The sequence below is a fragment of the Drosophila navojoa genome, chromosome X (assembly GCF_054131105.1).
Source record: "Drosophila navojoa isolate 15081-1374.11 chromosome X, UAZ_NAV_1.0, whole genome shotgun sequence".
NCBI lineage: Eukaryota > Metazoa > Arthropoda > Insecta > Diptera > Drosophilidae > Drosophila > Drosophila navojoa.
In genome coordinates this window covers 8,455,493-8,473,876 of record NC_142895.1, presented here as the reverse complement: position 1 = coordinate 8,473,876, position 18,384 = coordinate 8,455,493, and the positions used below count along the sequence as shown (strand labels likewise).

Below are 18,384 nucleotides of genomic sequence, written 5' to 3'. Positions count from 1 at the left end.
AACAGCTGTTCCCCGGCAATTTCTTTGAAAACATTAATTTGGCTCATTTCGATTTTAGCATTATTGTTATTTTTTTGTATTTTGTTGTACTTATGTTTGGCGTGCCAAACATAATTTGCGGTTCATAATTGACTTGTTTAAAATTGCAGAAAATCACGAGGCATGCAATGCAGATATATAAACACATACATATGTACATATGTACATACATAAATATGTATATAGTATATACATACATACATATGTGTGTACTTTTAAAACTAAAAATGCTGGTTAAAGAGAAATATGCAACTGATTAGCAATTACATACTTATGGTTGTATGTATGTTTGTTCATCTTAAGTATGGTACAGTCGTTATTAATATTAATGGATTGTGTGTTTAAGGATTTGGTACGTTTGCTCTTGACTTCGCAGTGACGGTGAAATCGGCAGCTGACTAGCAGACCAATTTTTTCTCATTTTATTTTGTTCCTCTTTTGTTTTAACACATGAAAAATAAATGCAATGCGAGAAGCACTTAAGATGGGCGAATGCAGCCAGATTAAAGATGCATGCGCGCATTTAAAAAATTAACAGAGCATGGCGACAGTCGGGCTGCCTTGCCACACCAAGCATGCAGCCCAGTCGGTTGCAGTTGGGCAGTTAGTTAGTTAGTTGGCTGGCATTAGCATTGCTTTGTGTGAATATGGATGGATGCATGGATAGCTGTAAATCAAATTGCGTGGCGTCTGCTGATTTAGCGGTAATTCGTCAAGTTCAAGTTATGCGCATTTCCTTTGCCCATTTACCGTTACATTTTTTTTTTTTTTCAAACCCAACAGTCCTCTAACAGCACTTTCGCCGAGTTGGCAAGACTTGATTGGCAGCAACAGTTTTTACTAACAGTATGCCATTCCTAACATTTTTCGAGACTAGCAAATGCCATACTGACAGTATCACTTGAGCTCGAAATTATCAAATTAATTTTATTCTAGCACTAACCAGACAGTGTTCTAGCTCAAATTGGTAATCTTTACATTTAAAGTCACTGGTTTTCAGCCATTTACTCATTTGGTAGTTTTCTGTGGCACAGCTTATGTTATTGCCGCTCACAATAGAGTTAACAGCATCGATGAGCTAACAGCGCACTAACAGACATGCTAGATTTAAATTGTATATGGCTCTGCAACGGGTTTTCATTCCAATTCGAGAGCAGGTCGTGAGCGGTTGTGTTTTTCATCCGAATCTTGTGGTCCTATTGTGCGCGCATGCGTCTACCAGCAAATTTGAAATCGTGAAAAATCCTTTTGCCATACCAAACATACACACACACGCATACGAACGTGAATAGGCGCTAGCGAAACAAAAGCGGCATACGCGAAAATATACCTGAGCTTAAGCAATAAACAAACCAATTAAAGCGAAAGAAATACGTTTCGATAATTGTTTGCCTGTGATTTGTTTACGTAAATATTTTTTTTCTGATTTTTTATTGTGAGTGTGAATTTGAACTAAGACCAAAGTTACTTTGTTCGTTTACCTACCAGAATTCGAATTGGAAGTGAAGGGTGCAACAGACTTACACCCACACACATACACATCTAAACATATACACACATACACATTCACACAAATAGAAACGAGACGATTTACACACACAGGCAAACGCACTCACACAGAGGCAGGCGAAGGCGTGTAGTAGAAACACCGGCAAAAGCAGAGGAGCGCAAATAGAAAACGACGCAAAGCAACGGCGACTAAAATTAAAGCTAACCAAAGCAATCTAGCGGTGTAAAGAGACAGACAGACAGAAACAAACAGAGAAAGATAGCGCGGACAAAGGATAATAAGCAAAATTGCCATTTCAAACGGTAATTAAAACACTGTCAACTGCAGCAGCAGCAACAACAACACAGCGACGCCCAACGAGCAACAAAGAAAGTAAGTGAATTCCTTTCAACGTGCCTTGTCCAAACATGGCTTCAAATGCATTCGGGCCTGCTTCATTTTTTTCAACTCACACGCACACACACATACATACATATAATCAAACTTGAACACACGCACTTCTTTTTATCTTTCTCTCTCTCTCTCTCAGTTGACGTGCTCCAGTTCCAGGTTTCAGCATACATCTTCACTTTGCTGGCATCCCCCCACCGCACCACACCACACCACACCTCACTTTACTTCACTTGTCGCCCTCCCCATTAAGCACGGCATCGCGCACCTCTTGCAAGTCATAAAATCTATGGCAAGCGACGTCACAGTCGCTCTGGCAGCAGCTCTGTAAACTTTAGCTTCATTTCATAGCTTTTTATTTTTCGCTTGCCTTGTTTTACGATTTTCCTCCTCCTCTTTAGCGTCCTCCTCTACTGCTGCTGCTGCGCTGCCTCTTTTCTGTTGGCATTGTTTTTGCTGCGCCTCGTTGTTGATTTTTCCAACCGGCTTTTGGCTAATTGCCTTGACATTGGCATTCACAGTGGCAGTCGCCTCTATTAAGCTTGCTCTCTCTCGACCCGCTCTCTTATTCGCTCTCTCTCTCTGTCTGTCTCTCAATTTGGAAGTGTAGACTCTCTGTGGCCACGCACAATGTTGCCAGATGAATGATGATTACCCGTAAACTTCTTCTGCCTTGCCTTGACTTGTTTGCTCTCAATCAAACAGATAGACCGGCAGTCAAAAGCTCGCAGACATATCACGCACCCTCTTTGACTTCATATAAGACTTACATACATACATATGTATCTATACATATCAATTCGTAACTGTTTCTGTCAATCAATTTGTTGCTGATCTTGTGGCTGCTGCTTTGAGTTTGTTGCTATTCGCACTTTATTAACCGTTTATTGCTCTGATTTAGCTTAACTCAAAGTTGTAGCGATGCGACGTTGGCCTTTTTAACGTTAAAAAAAATGGTATATAAATAAATAATATATAACATATTTCTATGTATGTATGTATATAATATACAACCCCACATGTCTGCTAAATGCATTTTCCTTTGTTCTTTGCGGGCTACAAAGGAATAAAATAAACACGAAAATTCCTGTGTTTGGGCGTGTGTGTGTGTGTGTGTGTGTGTGTATCTGTTGTTTCCATTTCAGCAGCCTGATGCGCTGCTGGGGCGTGTGCTGCCTGACTATCGTCGCTGCTGCTGCGTTTTCGTTTCAGCTTCATTTTGCACGTGCCAACCCCCTCGAACTCTCTGCTCTGCTGGCAAATCAATAACTCTCCATCAGGATCTGCATTGAGCCGGCGGCGGTAGCAGCAGCCGCAGCAGCAGCGCAATTAGCAATTTGTATTCCAGGCAGGAGCAGCACAGACTATAAATGCCAGTGCCCATCCACCCCTCACTCTCTCTCTCTCTCTCGCTCTAGCCCTCACCTGCCGCGCCTTGCACTGAGTCACGTTTATATTTTATACCTATGTACATATGTATGTATATATTTACGCACATATATATTGTGGCTAATGGCAACGGCAACGTCTGAGACTTGGTTTGCATTGTCAACCATTTGCGTATCAACCAGCCCGGCAATCGAATGCTTCCGTCGAGCGCCGGAAATCAGGTATACACACATACACCCATAAACATACACATATACGCACACATCGCATTTCACTCCTGCTAAACGCATTGCTGGAAGCCCCTTTGTCGCGAGACAGTCTGCTCAAGACAATAATGTACATGAAATACAGTGAACTCCACAATAAATGAATCATCAGTTCTTCCATTGCAAGCTACAGCTATTGCTGCACCATTCCACCAATTGGAATTCAACTAAGGCTCTAATAATGTATGCATGTAATGTACTCTAATAATATGTTTGAATACAGTAGACCATAGAAGAAGTGAATCATCAGATCTTCCATTGATTGAGAATTCCAATTGGAATTGAACCGAAACTCTAATTGTAATTAAAAGTGTCCCGAAATAGATAAAGAAAATAATTATAATTGCTTTGATGTGCATTGAAGAAAAAAGAAATAAAAATAACTATTTAGATTGCCCGATCGAAACAATTGTTTCTCGCACAAGCTGCTCAGACTGTATGCAATGCATACACACACATGTTTTTATAACTGTGCACGTATGCATACGGGTGTATGTGTGTGCACGCCCTATCTCCCTCTCTCTGTTTGGCCATCAAGTGCAGCTGGCGACAGCCCGGCAAAAGCAGCTGCTGTCCTTGAAATAAGCAAAAGCAAACCCCAAACACAGACGACGCACTTTACGCACACATTATTTCGTCTTGCCCCGCACCATCAGCCGCTGCACACCCTAAAGCCCGCAGAACATTTTGTTTTTATTAGGGTGTGTGTGTGTGTATGCGCGATTTATCTGCAATGCTGTTTATTGCTTAATTGCATTTGTTTTTGGATTTGGATTTAGCGAATTGTGACTTATTCACCTTCGTATAGTTCTGCAAATAACTTAAATATGGCTGCTAACCACATTTTGTATGTGTTGATTCCTTATACATACATATGTAATTATTTCTGCTAGGGCATTTAAAATATGCTACAGCTTATTCTATATTTATATTTGCTTTTCCTTTTCTTTATGCTCGATTGTTTTTTTTGACAGTTTTTTCAGCAATGCTTGACACTCTCTCCACACCCTTTCTCTTCCCTCTCTTTCTTCCAACTCTCCACTCTTCCAAACACTCTTTGTTCTGCTTGCTGAGTCACGTCTGGCTGTTGTTTTTGTTGCTTTGGCTGCTGCTGCTGTTTTTTTTTTTTTTTTCTTTTCTTCTTTTTGCAACTCCTTTTTTTGACGTTTTCGCTTTCAACCGAGCGCCACAATTGGCTTTAACTGCTTGTGATTCATTTGACGTTGAGGCGGCAATACAAATGCAAATTCACAAAAACGCACGCACATAAGTACGTATGTGCATATACATAAGTGATATGCACGTATGTACGCATGTACTTATATGCTCATATATCAATGACTGAGTCTTTATCAATGCAACACTTGCAGCAGCAGCAGCATATCAGGCGCCTTTTTGTTTCATTTCTTTTATGCATATGCGATATTTTTGGAATGGGCGACGCGTTGTCGCTGTCGCCGTCGCCGTCGCTGTCACAGTCTTTTCTTCCTTTTCCTTTTGCTTACAATAACAATAATTGATATGCTACATGCAGTCTCTTCTGCTGCTGCTGCTGCTGCTGCTGCTGTTGCTGCTGGTGAACTCTGGGCACAGTTCAATGCACTGTAATCGCAACGTTGCCACAAGTATCAACATTTCCGTTGTTGCGTTGCCGATAAAAGCCAAAAACATTTCATTTCATTTCGTTTTGCCTGCAACGCCCTCGTCTTCGCCTCCTTTTTGCCATAGCAGGCAGCTTTTGATCGTGGAGGTTTTGATTTATGCGCCCGCCTTTAAGTGCACCATGGCCCGTGGCCTTTCGAGTCGTCGTGATCGTCAGTTGAAGGAGGTGTCGCTGTAAATACGTTTAGTGCACTGCTGCCAGGCACACACACACACACACTCGCACACATATTCGAGCAAGTGCAAGTTCAAGTTGGGGCTTGCATTTTAATAGCGAAAAAGCTGGTAACTGGTTGAGCTGGTTGTTTTTGGCTTTTGGTTATTTTCAATTTGCCGGGCGCATCGAAATATCGATACTTGTCTGCGCCTGGTGCTGCCAATCGTTGTAAATATCATGTTTTGATTTTATAGGAGATGCCTTTCGCCTGCCCCTCTTCCCCCTTTCTTCGTCCGTTCTCGCGCTTTTCATCTTAAGCTGCCGCTCATCACACAGAGCTGTCTGCTATGTAATTTGCGGTTGGGTAAAATATTTATGCTCATTGTTTATTATATTCATTTTTCTGCGCCTATTGAAAATGCGAACAAATTATTAATTCGCCCGCTGTGGCAGCCATCGCCTGTGGCATTCGCTTTCCCGCGCTCCGTGGGCAGCACGAGACTCCCATATGCATAAGTCTGTGTGTGTGCGTGTGTGTGTGCATGTAATTGCTGCATAAATCATTTGAGCTGCTGGCCAAGAGAAGCGGTAATTTCAGTGCTGCACAACAACAGTTAACTGTTTTGCTACAGATTCATGTGAATGTGTAAGCGTATGTATGTTAGTGAGTGGACACAGATTACATTTCTATATATCAGAGACAGGCCGAGAGTTATTTATATGCGTTCAATCAACCAAACTGAACCAAACCAATCCAATTCAATTCAATCCAAGCCAAAGTCAAAGTCAAACTCAAGCTCAAGCTCAAGATGCTACAGCAACAACAGCTGTAGCAGCAGAAGCAGCAGAGCGCAAAAATAAAAACCCGAAACCGTTTGTCCGCCGTTTTGGTGGCTTTCATTGATTTCTCTATTTGAAATGATTTCATTTCATTTTGTGTTGTGTTGTGAGGCTTATTGATTTTGTAATTTTTTGATTGTTCCGAACGCAGTTTCAAGCGCATGCAGAAGCGCACAACTGTAAATGCAGACACCAAAAATAAAAGGCTTCAAAATATAGCTATTTATAGCTTTTAGCGGCATATTTGAAAGTTGCTCGTGCAAGCTATTTAGCTGGAAATGTGACTAAGGTCAATTTTAGTTAGCTAAATGTATATGTATGTATATTAAAAAAAAAAAAAAATTTTTAATATTGGTAGAGACAAAATAATATACCATATCATTTATTATTATTTAAAGTTACATTTGGTAACTAAGAAAATATTTGTATATATGTATGTATATTAAGTAAAAAATTACATTTTAATATTTCATGTTCAAACGGCAACTTTTCTTAATTACCAATTAGATATAATCAGGCAAATATCTTGTTTGCATCTTTGGTTTTTTTTTACTTCAGTTTAGCCGCAAAAGCTTTGTCGTCAGATTTGTCAAGTGTGGCAGCACTGACAGTCACCGGTTCAAGCGGTTCGCCCGTTTGCTATCTCTCACGCACCTCTGAATTGTTAAGTTTGAAAATGTAAACTCAATTCCACAATTTACATTACAAAAGCAGCGCGAACGTTGTTCTAACGGTTTTTGGCAATAAACATGCCTGCTCGCTCGCACTTGCAGACGCTGCGGAATTGGTGTTTGACAGCTTCAACGTTTCCATTGAAACTTTTACTTTTTTTTCAGCTCATCTTTTCAACTCTCGCAAGACAATCAATTTGTTGATTCGTCGCGTAATAATTGATTACTGCACTTGTTTTAGGCGCTTTCTAAATGAAAAAATTGAGAAAAAAAAGTAAAACAAAATTAAGTCCAAAAAGCTGAAAACATGTTGGAAGAGTTGTTGCAGTGCATTTGAACATAATTGTACGTTTGTAATTATAAAACAATTGGAAAGGTGCTTGTGCCGAATGATTGTACAGTTTTCCGTTAATTGAGTCTGTTTTCAATTTAAAAAAAGTTTTTTTTTTTATTTTGCACATGTTTTTTAAGGCTTCATTTCGCCGCCACAAAAACCGCAAAATGGTTTTTAAAATAACAAGCATAATCAACTACGACAACAAAAACAGCTACAACAACTAAAGCAACAGCAACTTAGTATTAATCGCCCACGAGAATAGCAGCAGCAGCAGCAGTGGCAGTGGCAGCAGCAGCGGCAGCGGCAGCGCCAACAGCCGCCAGCAGATGTTGGGCCTGCATCGAAAAAGTTTTACATTTTACGACTGCTCTTATAATTCGCGGGCATCGTTTTTGCATTCTTGACAGCCATAAAAGTCACGATAGACACTAAAGTCGAAGAGTTAGCCTGTGAGAGGGATAGCAGAGTGTGCGAGAGGGGTAGGGGCCGAATGAAGGTATGGTAGGGAGGCAGGGAGGGAGGGAGGTATAGAAACCACACCCGGCACACTGGTGCCAGGGCAGCCATTTACAATATGCGATACCCAATATTTATCTAGGCACATATGCATGCATTTATGTGTGAGTGTGAGTGTGTTTGTGTGCCCTTGAGCACTTGTAAAGCTACGGTAATAAAATGTAAAATGGCGTTATGTGGATTGTGCACTGAGCGAAATATCATTTGCCACTAATTTATACATAAATCTAAATAATAATAGCTGAAGCTAAATATTTGTTTTAGCTTTTCAATTATGTTGGCCAATTTCTTTTTAATTTGGAACCAGTGTGCAATGTGGCAACGTCATTCATTGCCTGTCCTCTTTCATCGCATACCGCACCTGCAGATATACATGTGTATATGTCTGTGTGTGTGTATACGTGTGCATATACATACATATACAATGCAAATGCAACGCTCGGTTGCGCGCGCGCGTGCGCCTCGAGCAGCAGAAGCAGCCACTTGGAAGTCGGTGGCATGTCTTAAAAACGAAGACGTGGGCCACTAATATTAATGTCTGCCGGCCGTGCTGATGTCTGTATCTGTGCATCACTAAGTGTAACCACTCTCCCTCTCTCTCTCTCTCTCGCTCTTATTCTATCTTTCGCTGCGTCTCCCAGTGTGTGTGTGTGTGTGCGCGTATTTTTAGAACGTCTGAAGCCGAGATTTGGAGCAATTCTTTTGTTGTTGTGTTTGCTGCTGCACGACTTCCACGGCGCAGCGTCTGCTGCTTGTACAGTAAAAATATACCGTATGCTTGCAGCAGACATAAATATTTGTGCGCTGTTGTTGTTGATGGCCAGCGTATTATAAGAAATTACGACACATGCTGACGCCGATTTAGTTTAAATTGTTTTCGGTGTATGCAGATTAGAGCCGTTGGCTATTCCAATGGCGCAGTGGCAACGCCAGGCCAGTAGCCTTGCCCAACCCGCTCATCCTCGCTCCTGAGTGTGTTGTTTTGTTATTGCATACATAATTGCGCAAAGCTTAAAGCAACAGCTGCAGTCTATGCATGTGTGTGTGTGTGTGCTTGTATTTATCTGCGTTTCTGTTTCACTGGCTGATGAGCTCGTATTGTTTGAATTTGCTGTGCGTTTATCAATTTACCGTTATCATTAACAAGATACACACGCTAAGAGATGAGCGATAGAAAGAGAGACAGAGAGAGAGAGAGAGGGAGAGAGAGAACGGGGCAGGGCCACAAATATCGCGACACACGCAAAATGTTGACTGGTGAAAGGTGTGCGATGCGATAAAATTTCATCATATTTTACATTTTCCTAATTTGCTAAAAGCAATGGTCTGTGTATGCATGTAAGTGTGTGTGTGTTTGATGTGATGTGATGTGATGTGATGTGCATATCTACAATCAATTTGTGTGTGCGTGTACAATTTCATTTAATTAGATTGCGTTTAATAATGCCACATGACGAACACACTCAGTGAGAGGACACAAACTAGGCAAATACAAATACAAATACAACCAGAGACAAGAGTCAATAGTGTAATTTAATTGATTTGCGAGCAGCGCAGCAGCAGCAGCAGTAAATATCAAAATAAGAAGAAGCAGCGGTAAACTGGCCTCATGCCACTCAATTTGATTGAGTTTGAGTGTATTGGAGACTGTCTCTGTATCTGTTGCTGTATGTGTGCGTGTGCGTGTGTGTAAATGAGCCAGTCACTCACTTGTGAGCTACTTAGCCAGCCGAGCCGTTGCAGCTGTGAGCTTTTTACTGCTCCCGTTTGTGTTCTTGTTCTTGTTCTTCGACGATTGCTGCTGCTGCCGCTGCTGCTGTCTAGTTATGACGCTGTTCCGCTTGGCCATTGTTGCCACACCATTTGCAGTAATTGGCGCTGCCAGCTCTTCTTTAGCTAACTAAATGCAACGGTGTTTAACTGTTTGCCGCTGCCGCTGCTGCTGCTGCTGCCTTTCTTTCTTGGGTTTGCTTGCATTCGTTCTTTTTTTTCCCATTCCAATGGACATCTGTATATATGTATATAAGTATTTATATACACACATACATATGTGCATGACAGCCAGCTGGAGGCTTCGAAAACAAATCGGCATGCATAATTAATTATGATTTACTTGGATTTTCACATACATATGTATGTGTATGTGTTTATGTGCATATGCCTATACCTATACATATGTATATATTTGTGTGTTGCAATTGGTTTTTAAAGCGCCGCAATTAATTTTCCTACGAATTGCAATTGCATTTAAAGCGGCAAAAATGTGCAAAACGATTGCAAGAACGGCGCTTATTGAATTTCACTTAACATGGAAAAGGGAAATACATATTGCTGCTGCCGTTGCTGGCGCTGCCTCTGCCTCTTTTACCGCTGCTGCTGCTGCTGCTGTTGTTAAAGCTGACTTTACAAGAAACCAGCGAGCATTGACTTTTAGTCCGAGCGAGATAGCTATATTGAATAAGAGCAATACACACACATACAGGCACACACATAAACACACGCTGTGAACTTTAATACTTTTGGCGATGCCAGATTAGCGCAAAAAGCCATTAGGTGTGCCACATGGGGGGGAGGAGAGGATTTGTGTGTGTGTGTGTGCAGAGTTTTCACTTCTATTTTGCGTTTTATTTGATGTTAATCTGCCATCCGATTTGCCTCTGGTTAACATTTGCCTTTAGTTTATTTCATTTGGCTGCGAAAAGCCAACGCCCCAACGTCAAATGGCTTTGAGTCAAAATGAAAATCTCTCCCAAATGGTCAGCGCCATAAGCCAACGCCTAGAAATGACAACAACAACAGCAGCAACAGCAATGGAAGCATACGAAGGAGCCATCACCATAGGCGCCGTCGTCTCCTTTGCACGTCCATCACGCAGTCCGCTTGTTGTTTATGTATCTACGTGCCGCTGCCAGTCACAATCGTCCATCAGTTCAGGCTTTGCTCGTTTCCCTTTTTGAGAATATACATATATATACATATATATGTATGTATGTGTATTTGTATGCATGCAAAACATTAAAAAGTAACAAAAAATAAGCCAAGTGAAGCACATTTCAGCTGCACACCTACCAAGTCGTGGCCGCCTGTCCATCAACAGCACTTTTGAGTGCCTTTCCTGCAGCTGGCTGTCTGGCTAGCCGGCCGCCCCCACATATGCGCTATATATTTTTCAATGCTCTATACAGACTTGTGATCATAAAGGGCATATTGAAATTGAAGAGATTTGTGTAACGAGAAGAGCAAAGTCATAATATGTGATTATATTAAACTAGTATATGAATCTGAAAATCTGAAGATCTGAATCTGTAAAGTTATAATTTAGAGTTATAGTCTAGATTCTAAGTTATAATCTAGATTTACATCTAAGAGAAAGAACAGATTATCACAAATGACTTACATATATGCAAATATATATAATATTATATTATAATATGTACGTGGAATAGGTATACTATTTACAATATTAAAAAAGTAATCAAGTATTAGAGAAGGGATCCATTGGATCTCACTGCTGAATCTCTCCTTAAGATCTAATTTCTGTTGTAGGGTATCTGCTATTCGTACAATCTCTGCTATACCTTTATTTGTTATCTTTAGCCTGCCTTGCTGTTCCTGTGCGTTTTGTGGCTTTTATGCGGTTGAGTCATACCCCTGGCCGTATGATTCGCTGGCTCTGATTAGCTGGCACGCGTCACGCTAATGAGCTGCCCAAATACTTATGATCCACTCACACACACACACACACACACACGCATGCACACTCACACGCACTCCCACGCTCACGGACACACCTACATATGTATAAAAGTGGGCTAATTGGCTTACATGTGTAACTGTTAAATACAGCCACTTCTCAAATGCTTAACGTCCAGCTTAGACAGATCTGGCAATAAATTATCGCATTACTCAGCCGATGCTTCGATTACACTTACAAGCCGCGTATCGATAGGTAATTAAAGACGCCGCCAGCGCCATCGTCGTCGCCGCGCAGTCATCGCTAGCTAGCTGTTTGACAATTTGACAGCTGATTTGCCGGCGGTTGAATTTGAATTTAGATTTAAATTTGAATTTAGCTATTGCTCTGCCTGCATATTAATGATGCGACATGTGTTGTCCATGCAAAGCAGAAAATCAACTGCAGTTGAACGACTGCAAAAATACCCTATAAACAGGAATACGGAAATGAAATAATATACACTCTCTAGGTATGCTGAAAGATCGAAATGTTCGACTTGTCATCGACTCTGCACAGCCGCTGCAATAATCCCGTTTTACAGCCATTGACTGTGCATGCTGGGTATGAATGAAAGATACATTGCCTTATCTACGTTTCCTGTTCAGCTTGGCGACATTGAAATGAATGTCAGACCAATATCAATGGACGCGTCTGTCTCCTGCAGTTGTCGCCAGTTGCAGCTCGCCTGTTGAATGTTGTTGAATGTTCAGCATGCACTGTACACATGGCTGGCGGACTGTCTGGCCCAGGCAGGCGATCTGTTTGCTTCGCTGACATGCACATAAATTTACCCGGCAGGCTGTTCATATACATACATGCACGCACACACACATATACATACATACATACATATATGTATATACATGTACCATCAGAGCTGCAAACTAAGTTATCGATACTTCGATTTTATGCTTTCAATGAACTTCCTGTCTGCTGCGAGCTTTGGCTCGTGCGCTAAATGAGTCGCGGATTGAATGAATCAACTAGTTTAATGCGCATTTACATACAAACAAACAGACACATATGTATATGGGTGTATGCAAATTCGGATTAATTTTGAATTATGTTCCACTTCGAGTTCTTACGATATATGTACATACATACATACTTTGACATATAATTCTACATGGATATACATCAATTTTGACAACTTCACATTCATATACAAAGTATTCTCTGTAAATTTTTACTCAAATACACACAAGACTGTTTCAATAAATATATATGTGCATTCATAAATTGTTTTTCCACACATTCATATATACTACACAAGCAGACCACGAAGAAGAGAGCTCCACTTGGCAACGTCGACTTGGCACAGTCCGTTATACCCGATAGCAACCCAACAGCAGCTGGAGCAGCAGCGAATTCGTACAGCGATTACTCATATTTGTTCGGGTTCCAACTAGTTTGTGAAACAGCCGCCATCATTGCTCCCATAAGCACCATGAACGGCCAGAGCTGTGAGCTGGGCCACAGCAATGGGGACATCATCTCACAGAATCAACAGAAGGGCTGGTGGACCATCGGTCTGATCAATGGACAGCACAAGTACATGACTGCCGAGACATTTGGCTTCAAGCTGAATGCCAACGGGGCCAGCCTCAAGAAGAAGCAGCTCTGGACCCTGGAGCCATCGAACACCGGTGAAAGTGAGTAGATGACCAATATTTCTAGATAAATGTAGTGTAAGCATATATGTATGAATGGTCGATTGGTATGATAGATATATATATAGAAATATATGAAAGGTATGATATAATATTAAACTCAAGTTATTAGAAGCATCGAAACTGTAGGGAAAGTAGATGACCGTAGATGAAATGTATACGAAACTTCATCGAAGTTATATACATGTGTATGTGCCTAGACATGTACATACATACATATATTTATATGTATTTTTATGCATCTTAGCAATAGTAGATATTAATTGTTAATTGTTAATAATGGTTAATAATAATCAAAAGGGTTATCCCATGCATACATGGGTTCTCTCATACCGATCGTATATTAAGTAGAAGTAAAAGGTGGCAGACATAAGAAAGCTATTATGATGAGCATTATAGCTAGATATCCATTAAAAAAGTGGAGATAAAGTCAGCTCTTCAGAGTTCTAAAGACTTCTAAGGAATCGAAGGTGAATAATATTTTTGAAAAATAATATAAAAAGTATTCAACACTAACGGAGAACAAGACAAAGGCGCTATACTGATGACACGCAGTGTATATTGTTTTATATCTATATTCCTAATTAGAAGAGCCAAGTTTCTATTAACTATTAATACGGCTATCTGCCCTAGTTAATCAGTTCAACAAGCTCTTGCTCCAGACTGTGCTTGCTCACGATATATATCTATATATATGTATGTATCTCTCTCGACATTCCAAAAATAGAATAACTCATAAATATAACAGTAATTGGTGTGTGTGGTCCCGATTTCATCATTGTTCGTCACAGCGTGCTTTCACTGTGCTGGGGCATGGTGTGCTTATCAGCAAAACTCCACTGATAAGCGGGCTCAATTAATCTGAGCAAACAGAAAATATGCAAATGGAAATGAAAATGAATAGGGAAATGAAGTTTTGATAATGACGAATGATAAAGCTTAATAATAATGATAATGATAATGCTAATGTTAAAGAGCATTGGCTGCATTTAATTGCTGGCAATAAATCATTTCAGTTGCCTCATAAAAATGAGAGGGGGGAGGGATAGAGAAAAGAAACGAGATAATCAGCTGCGGCTTTGGTTTGTATAAATGTATAAGAATATATTTCTCTCTCTCCCTCTCTCTCTCTCTCTATATATATATATAGGTATATATTGCTCAAATATATATGTATGTATATGCTTATACTGCACATACATAAATCATCGTAACAATTTGCAGCTGGGCAAATAGATTTGCTGGTAAAACAAAGCGTTTTACGAATTTGGCATCATTTATCAAGAGACGCCACATGTTGCATGCCACAGCGCAGCATTTGCAACGGCATTGCAATTGGCTTTGGTCAGGCCTAGCCAGGCCAGGCCAGGCCAGGCCGGGTCTGGCTAAGCTGGTCTCTGCTCTGTGGTCTCTTTAGTCTCTGCTCCGTTGGCTCGCTTGGCAATTATAATTAAAGCAACTCGTTTGCTCTTAATGTTGTTGTTGCTGTTGTTGCTGCTGTTGTTGTTGTTGCATTGGCAATTAATATAAAATATTTAGTCGAAAGCCGAGCTCTTCTGGCATTCGTAACGGCCATTAAAATAGCTCAGCCAAATTGAAATTGACGTTCAAAAACGAAACGATAATTTTTTAAGCTAAATTACTTAATAATATCAAGCACAACAAAATATAGAAAATTACAAGAAAGAAATTCAATCAAATTTAAGTCAGACAAATTGACAGATACCCTGTAGTGTGATAGGAGCAGTGATGCAAACTATCCTAATTAAAGCCCAAAACTATGTATTCAGCCCTGAGATATGCTATAAAAATCAGGCAGCCATATCAATATCGATATAAAAGGATATGAACCGAAAAATAAATAACAATTATAATGGACACATAAATATTTAAGACTAAGTTTAAGATCATATACAAATTAGAATTATTCAAATTTGAAATCTAAATTCATAAAAAATATATGAGGAATAAATATAAATATTAACGCATATACACTTGCTTGCGCGTCAGCTTTAATTGGTATTAAAAGCAGCGAGCGCTTTGTGTCTAAGCCGCCTATCGATAACTAATTAAGCATCTTCGGCTGCTGCAGCCCATTTATTCTGTGTGTGTGTGTGTGTGTGTGTGTGTGAGGTGCCATCGCTAATTTGCCATTGACAGCTGGCTGTAGTTGTTGTTGTTGTTGCTGGCATTCCCGTTACGCGTACAGCAATTGCAAATAGCACACACAAGTCATGCAAGAGTGAATGAGAAGGAGAGAGCAAGAGAGCAGTTCGTAAAGTGAGAGCGTAACGTTAATTGGCTGTAGCTTTACTGTAACACATCGGGTATATGCACTATAGCAAACATAATGTAAAGGGGAAAATAAAAATAATTGAAAAAAATATTTGAAAAATATATATTTTTTAAGTAGTTAAATAAAAAAAAAATATAATAATTAAACATATAAAAAGTAATAAAATATAAAAAAAAAAATATAATAATTAAACATATAAAATAAAAAGTAATAAAATATAAATAAATTAAAAATAAATAAAAAATGAATAATTCAACATGATATTATGTATAATTAATTATTCATATTTATTTCCTTTAACCTTTGTATTCACTTTTATAGGTATTATATACTTACGATCTCATCTGAACAAATATCTATCGGTCGATCAGTTTGGCAATGTGCTGTGCGAGAGCGAGGAGCGCGATGCGGGCAGTCGCTTTCAGATCAGCATCAGCGAGGATGGCAGCGGCCGTTGGGCATTGAAGAATGAGTCGCGTGGCTATTTCTTGGGCGGCACGCCCGACAAACTCGTCTGCACAGCTAAGACGCCCGGCGCCAGCGAGTTTTGGACGGTTCACTTGGCAGCCAGGCCTCAAGTGAATTTGCGTTCGATCGGACGCAAACGATTCGCGCATCTATCGGAATCGCAGGACGAGATACATGTGGATGCCAACATACCGTGGGGCGAGGATACGCTCTTTACTCTCGAGTTTCGTGCCGAGGAAGGCGGCAGATATGCTCTGCACACGTGCAATAATAAGTGAGATATTCCAGCCGAGCATCTAGAGTTCAAATCTTTAATTTGTGATCTTGCTTTTAGATATCTTAATGCTAATGGCAAGCTCCAGGTGGTTTGCAATGAGGATTGTCTGTTCAGTGCTGAATATCATGGCGGGCATTTGGCTCTGCGCGATCGCCAGGGACAGTATCTATCGCCAATTGGCTCGAAGGCTGTATTGAAATCACGCTCCTCAACGGTCACCCGTGATGAGCTGTTCTCGCTGGAGGACTCCTTGCCGCAGGCCTCGTTCATTGCTGGGCTCAATTTGCGCTATGTGAGCGTCAAGCAGGGCGTCGATGTAACCGCCAATCAGGACGAGGTGGGTGATAATGAAACTTTCCAGCTGGAATATGATTGGTCGGCGCATCGTTGGGCATTGCGCACCACACAGGATCGCTATTGGTGCCTGTCGGCTGGCGGCGGCATCCAGGCCACTGGCAATCGTCGCTGTGCCGATGCCCTCTTCGAGCTCATCTGGCATGGCGATGGCTCGCTTTCGTTCCGCGCCAACAATGGCAAATTCTTGGCCACCAAACGATCGGGCCATTTGTTTGCCACCTCCGAGTCCATTGAAGATATTACCAAATTCTATTTCTATTTGATCAATCGGTAAGCGCATCATGAACTCAATCGATCTTTCATCATCTAATCTTATCTTTGGCTTCAGGCCCATTTTGGTGCTGAAGTGCGAGCAGGGTTTTGTTGGATATCGCACGCCCGGCAATCTGAAGCTGGAGTGCAACAAGGCCACCTATGAGACCATTTTGGTTGAGCGGGCTCAGAAGGGCATGGTTCATTTGAAGGCGCACAGCGGCAAATACTGGCGCATTGATGGCGAGAGCATTTCGGTGGATGCTGATGCGCCCACTGACGGTTTCTTTTTGGAGTTGCGTGAGCCAACACGAATTTGCATAAGGTAAACCATCACATTTCAAAATTCCTAATCTAACAGCAAAAACAATTTTCGAATTAGAAATACCAGTCACATTTAACATTCAGTTAGACAGGCAATTCCACTGTTATGGCTAAATTTCCAATTGGAATCGACTGGCTCTGTAATGTTAGCTGTGTAACCTGCGCTACATGCTGTTAGTTAACAGCCAGCTGCTAATAACAAGTGCACTACTTCTACATATAACTGTTAACTCTTTTTTTTATATATATAATTTAACCGTTATATATTGATTTAATTGTTGACAATTCGTTTCGTTTCAGATCGGAACAGGGCAAATTTTTGGGCGCTACCAAAAATGGAGCATTCAAATTGCTGGATGATGGCTCCGACTCTGCCACACAATGGGAGTTTTAGATTTAGAACGTGTTTGGCAATTGCAACAACATTGATAATCTTACGGCAAAGAAAAAAAAAAACAACACGTATCAATTTTTAGAATTTTAGCATCGTGCCGACTTAGTCCAAAACAGAGATCCAAGAATTTTCGAACGCAACAAAGAGAAAAGTAAAAAAAATAACAATATAAAATAATGAAAAATCATTAAGAAAAATAATAAAAAAAAAGTCGCACAAAAATATATCCTACATGCGTATTCAAAGCGGAATCTTAAGGATAGGAGCATATTTATACATAAATATAAAAGAGATTTTTTTAGAAACAAACCTATTTAGCTTTTTATACGTTTTTACAAGAACAAGAAACAAATCTAGCGTAGAGAAAACAGCAGGAAATGAAAACCAGTTTTGTCGCAAGTCCTTCCGTTTTTTCAATATCAGCAACAAGCAAATAAAAATTTTATACAAAATTTAATAAATATACGATTATATATGAAACATGCAACAAAAATTTATATATATACAAATATATATACAAAATTCTATTTATTCGATTTGTACTGCTTTTTGAAAACAAAAAAAGGGCCGCTTAACTTAAAAAAAGGAAAAAAAAAAAAATTAAATTATATAAAAAAGATTTAAAAAAAGTTGCTTAAAAACCAACACATATTCCTATAAATTTATTTATATATTTATACATATTGAAATATGAACAATAACAATACACACACACAGACTCAGATACACACACACAGTCACAGATACACACATACATTCACGCAATTTTATTATATGCAAAACTTAGTTTTAAGCGCAATAATAATATAATAAAAAAAAACTAACAAAAAAAA

At 40.0% G+C, this 18,384-nt stretch overlaps 1 protein-coding gene across 1 annotated transcript; it reads left to right on the top strand.

The window, feature by feature from the left end:
* The first annotated feature begins 1,161 nt into the window (after positions 1-1,161).
* sn (fascin domain-containing protein singed) lies at positions 1,162-18,384 on the top strand. The gene is made up of 6 exons (XM_018108480.3): positions 1,162-1,921; positions 12,790-13,165; positions 15,801-16,221; positions 16,282-16,851; positions 16,910-17,158; positions 17,458-18,384. The coding sequence occupies exons 2-6, from the start codon at positions 12,961-12,963 to the stop codon at positions 17,549-17,551; spliced, it is 1,539 nt and encodes a 512-aa protein (XP_017963969.1). The 5' UTR covers positions 1,162-1,921; positions 12,790-12,960; the 3' UTR covers positions 17,552-18,384.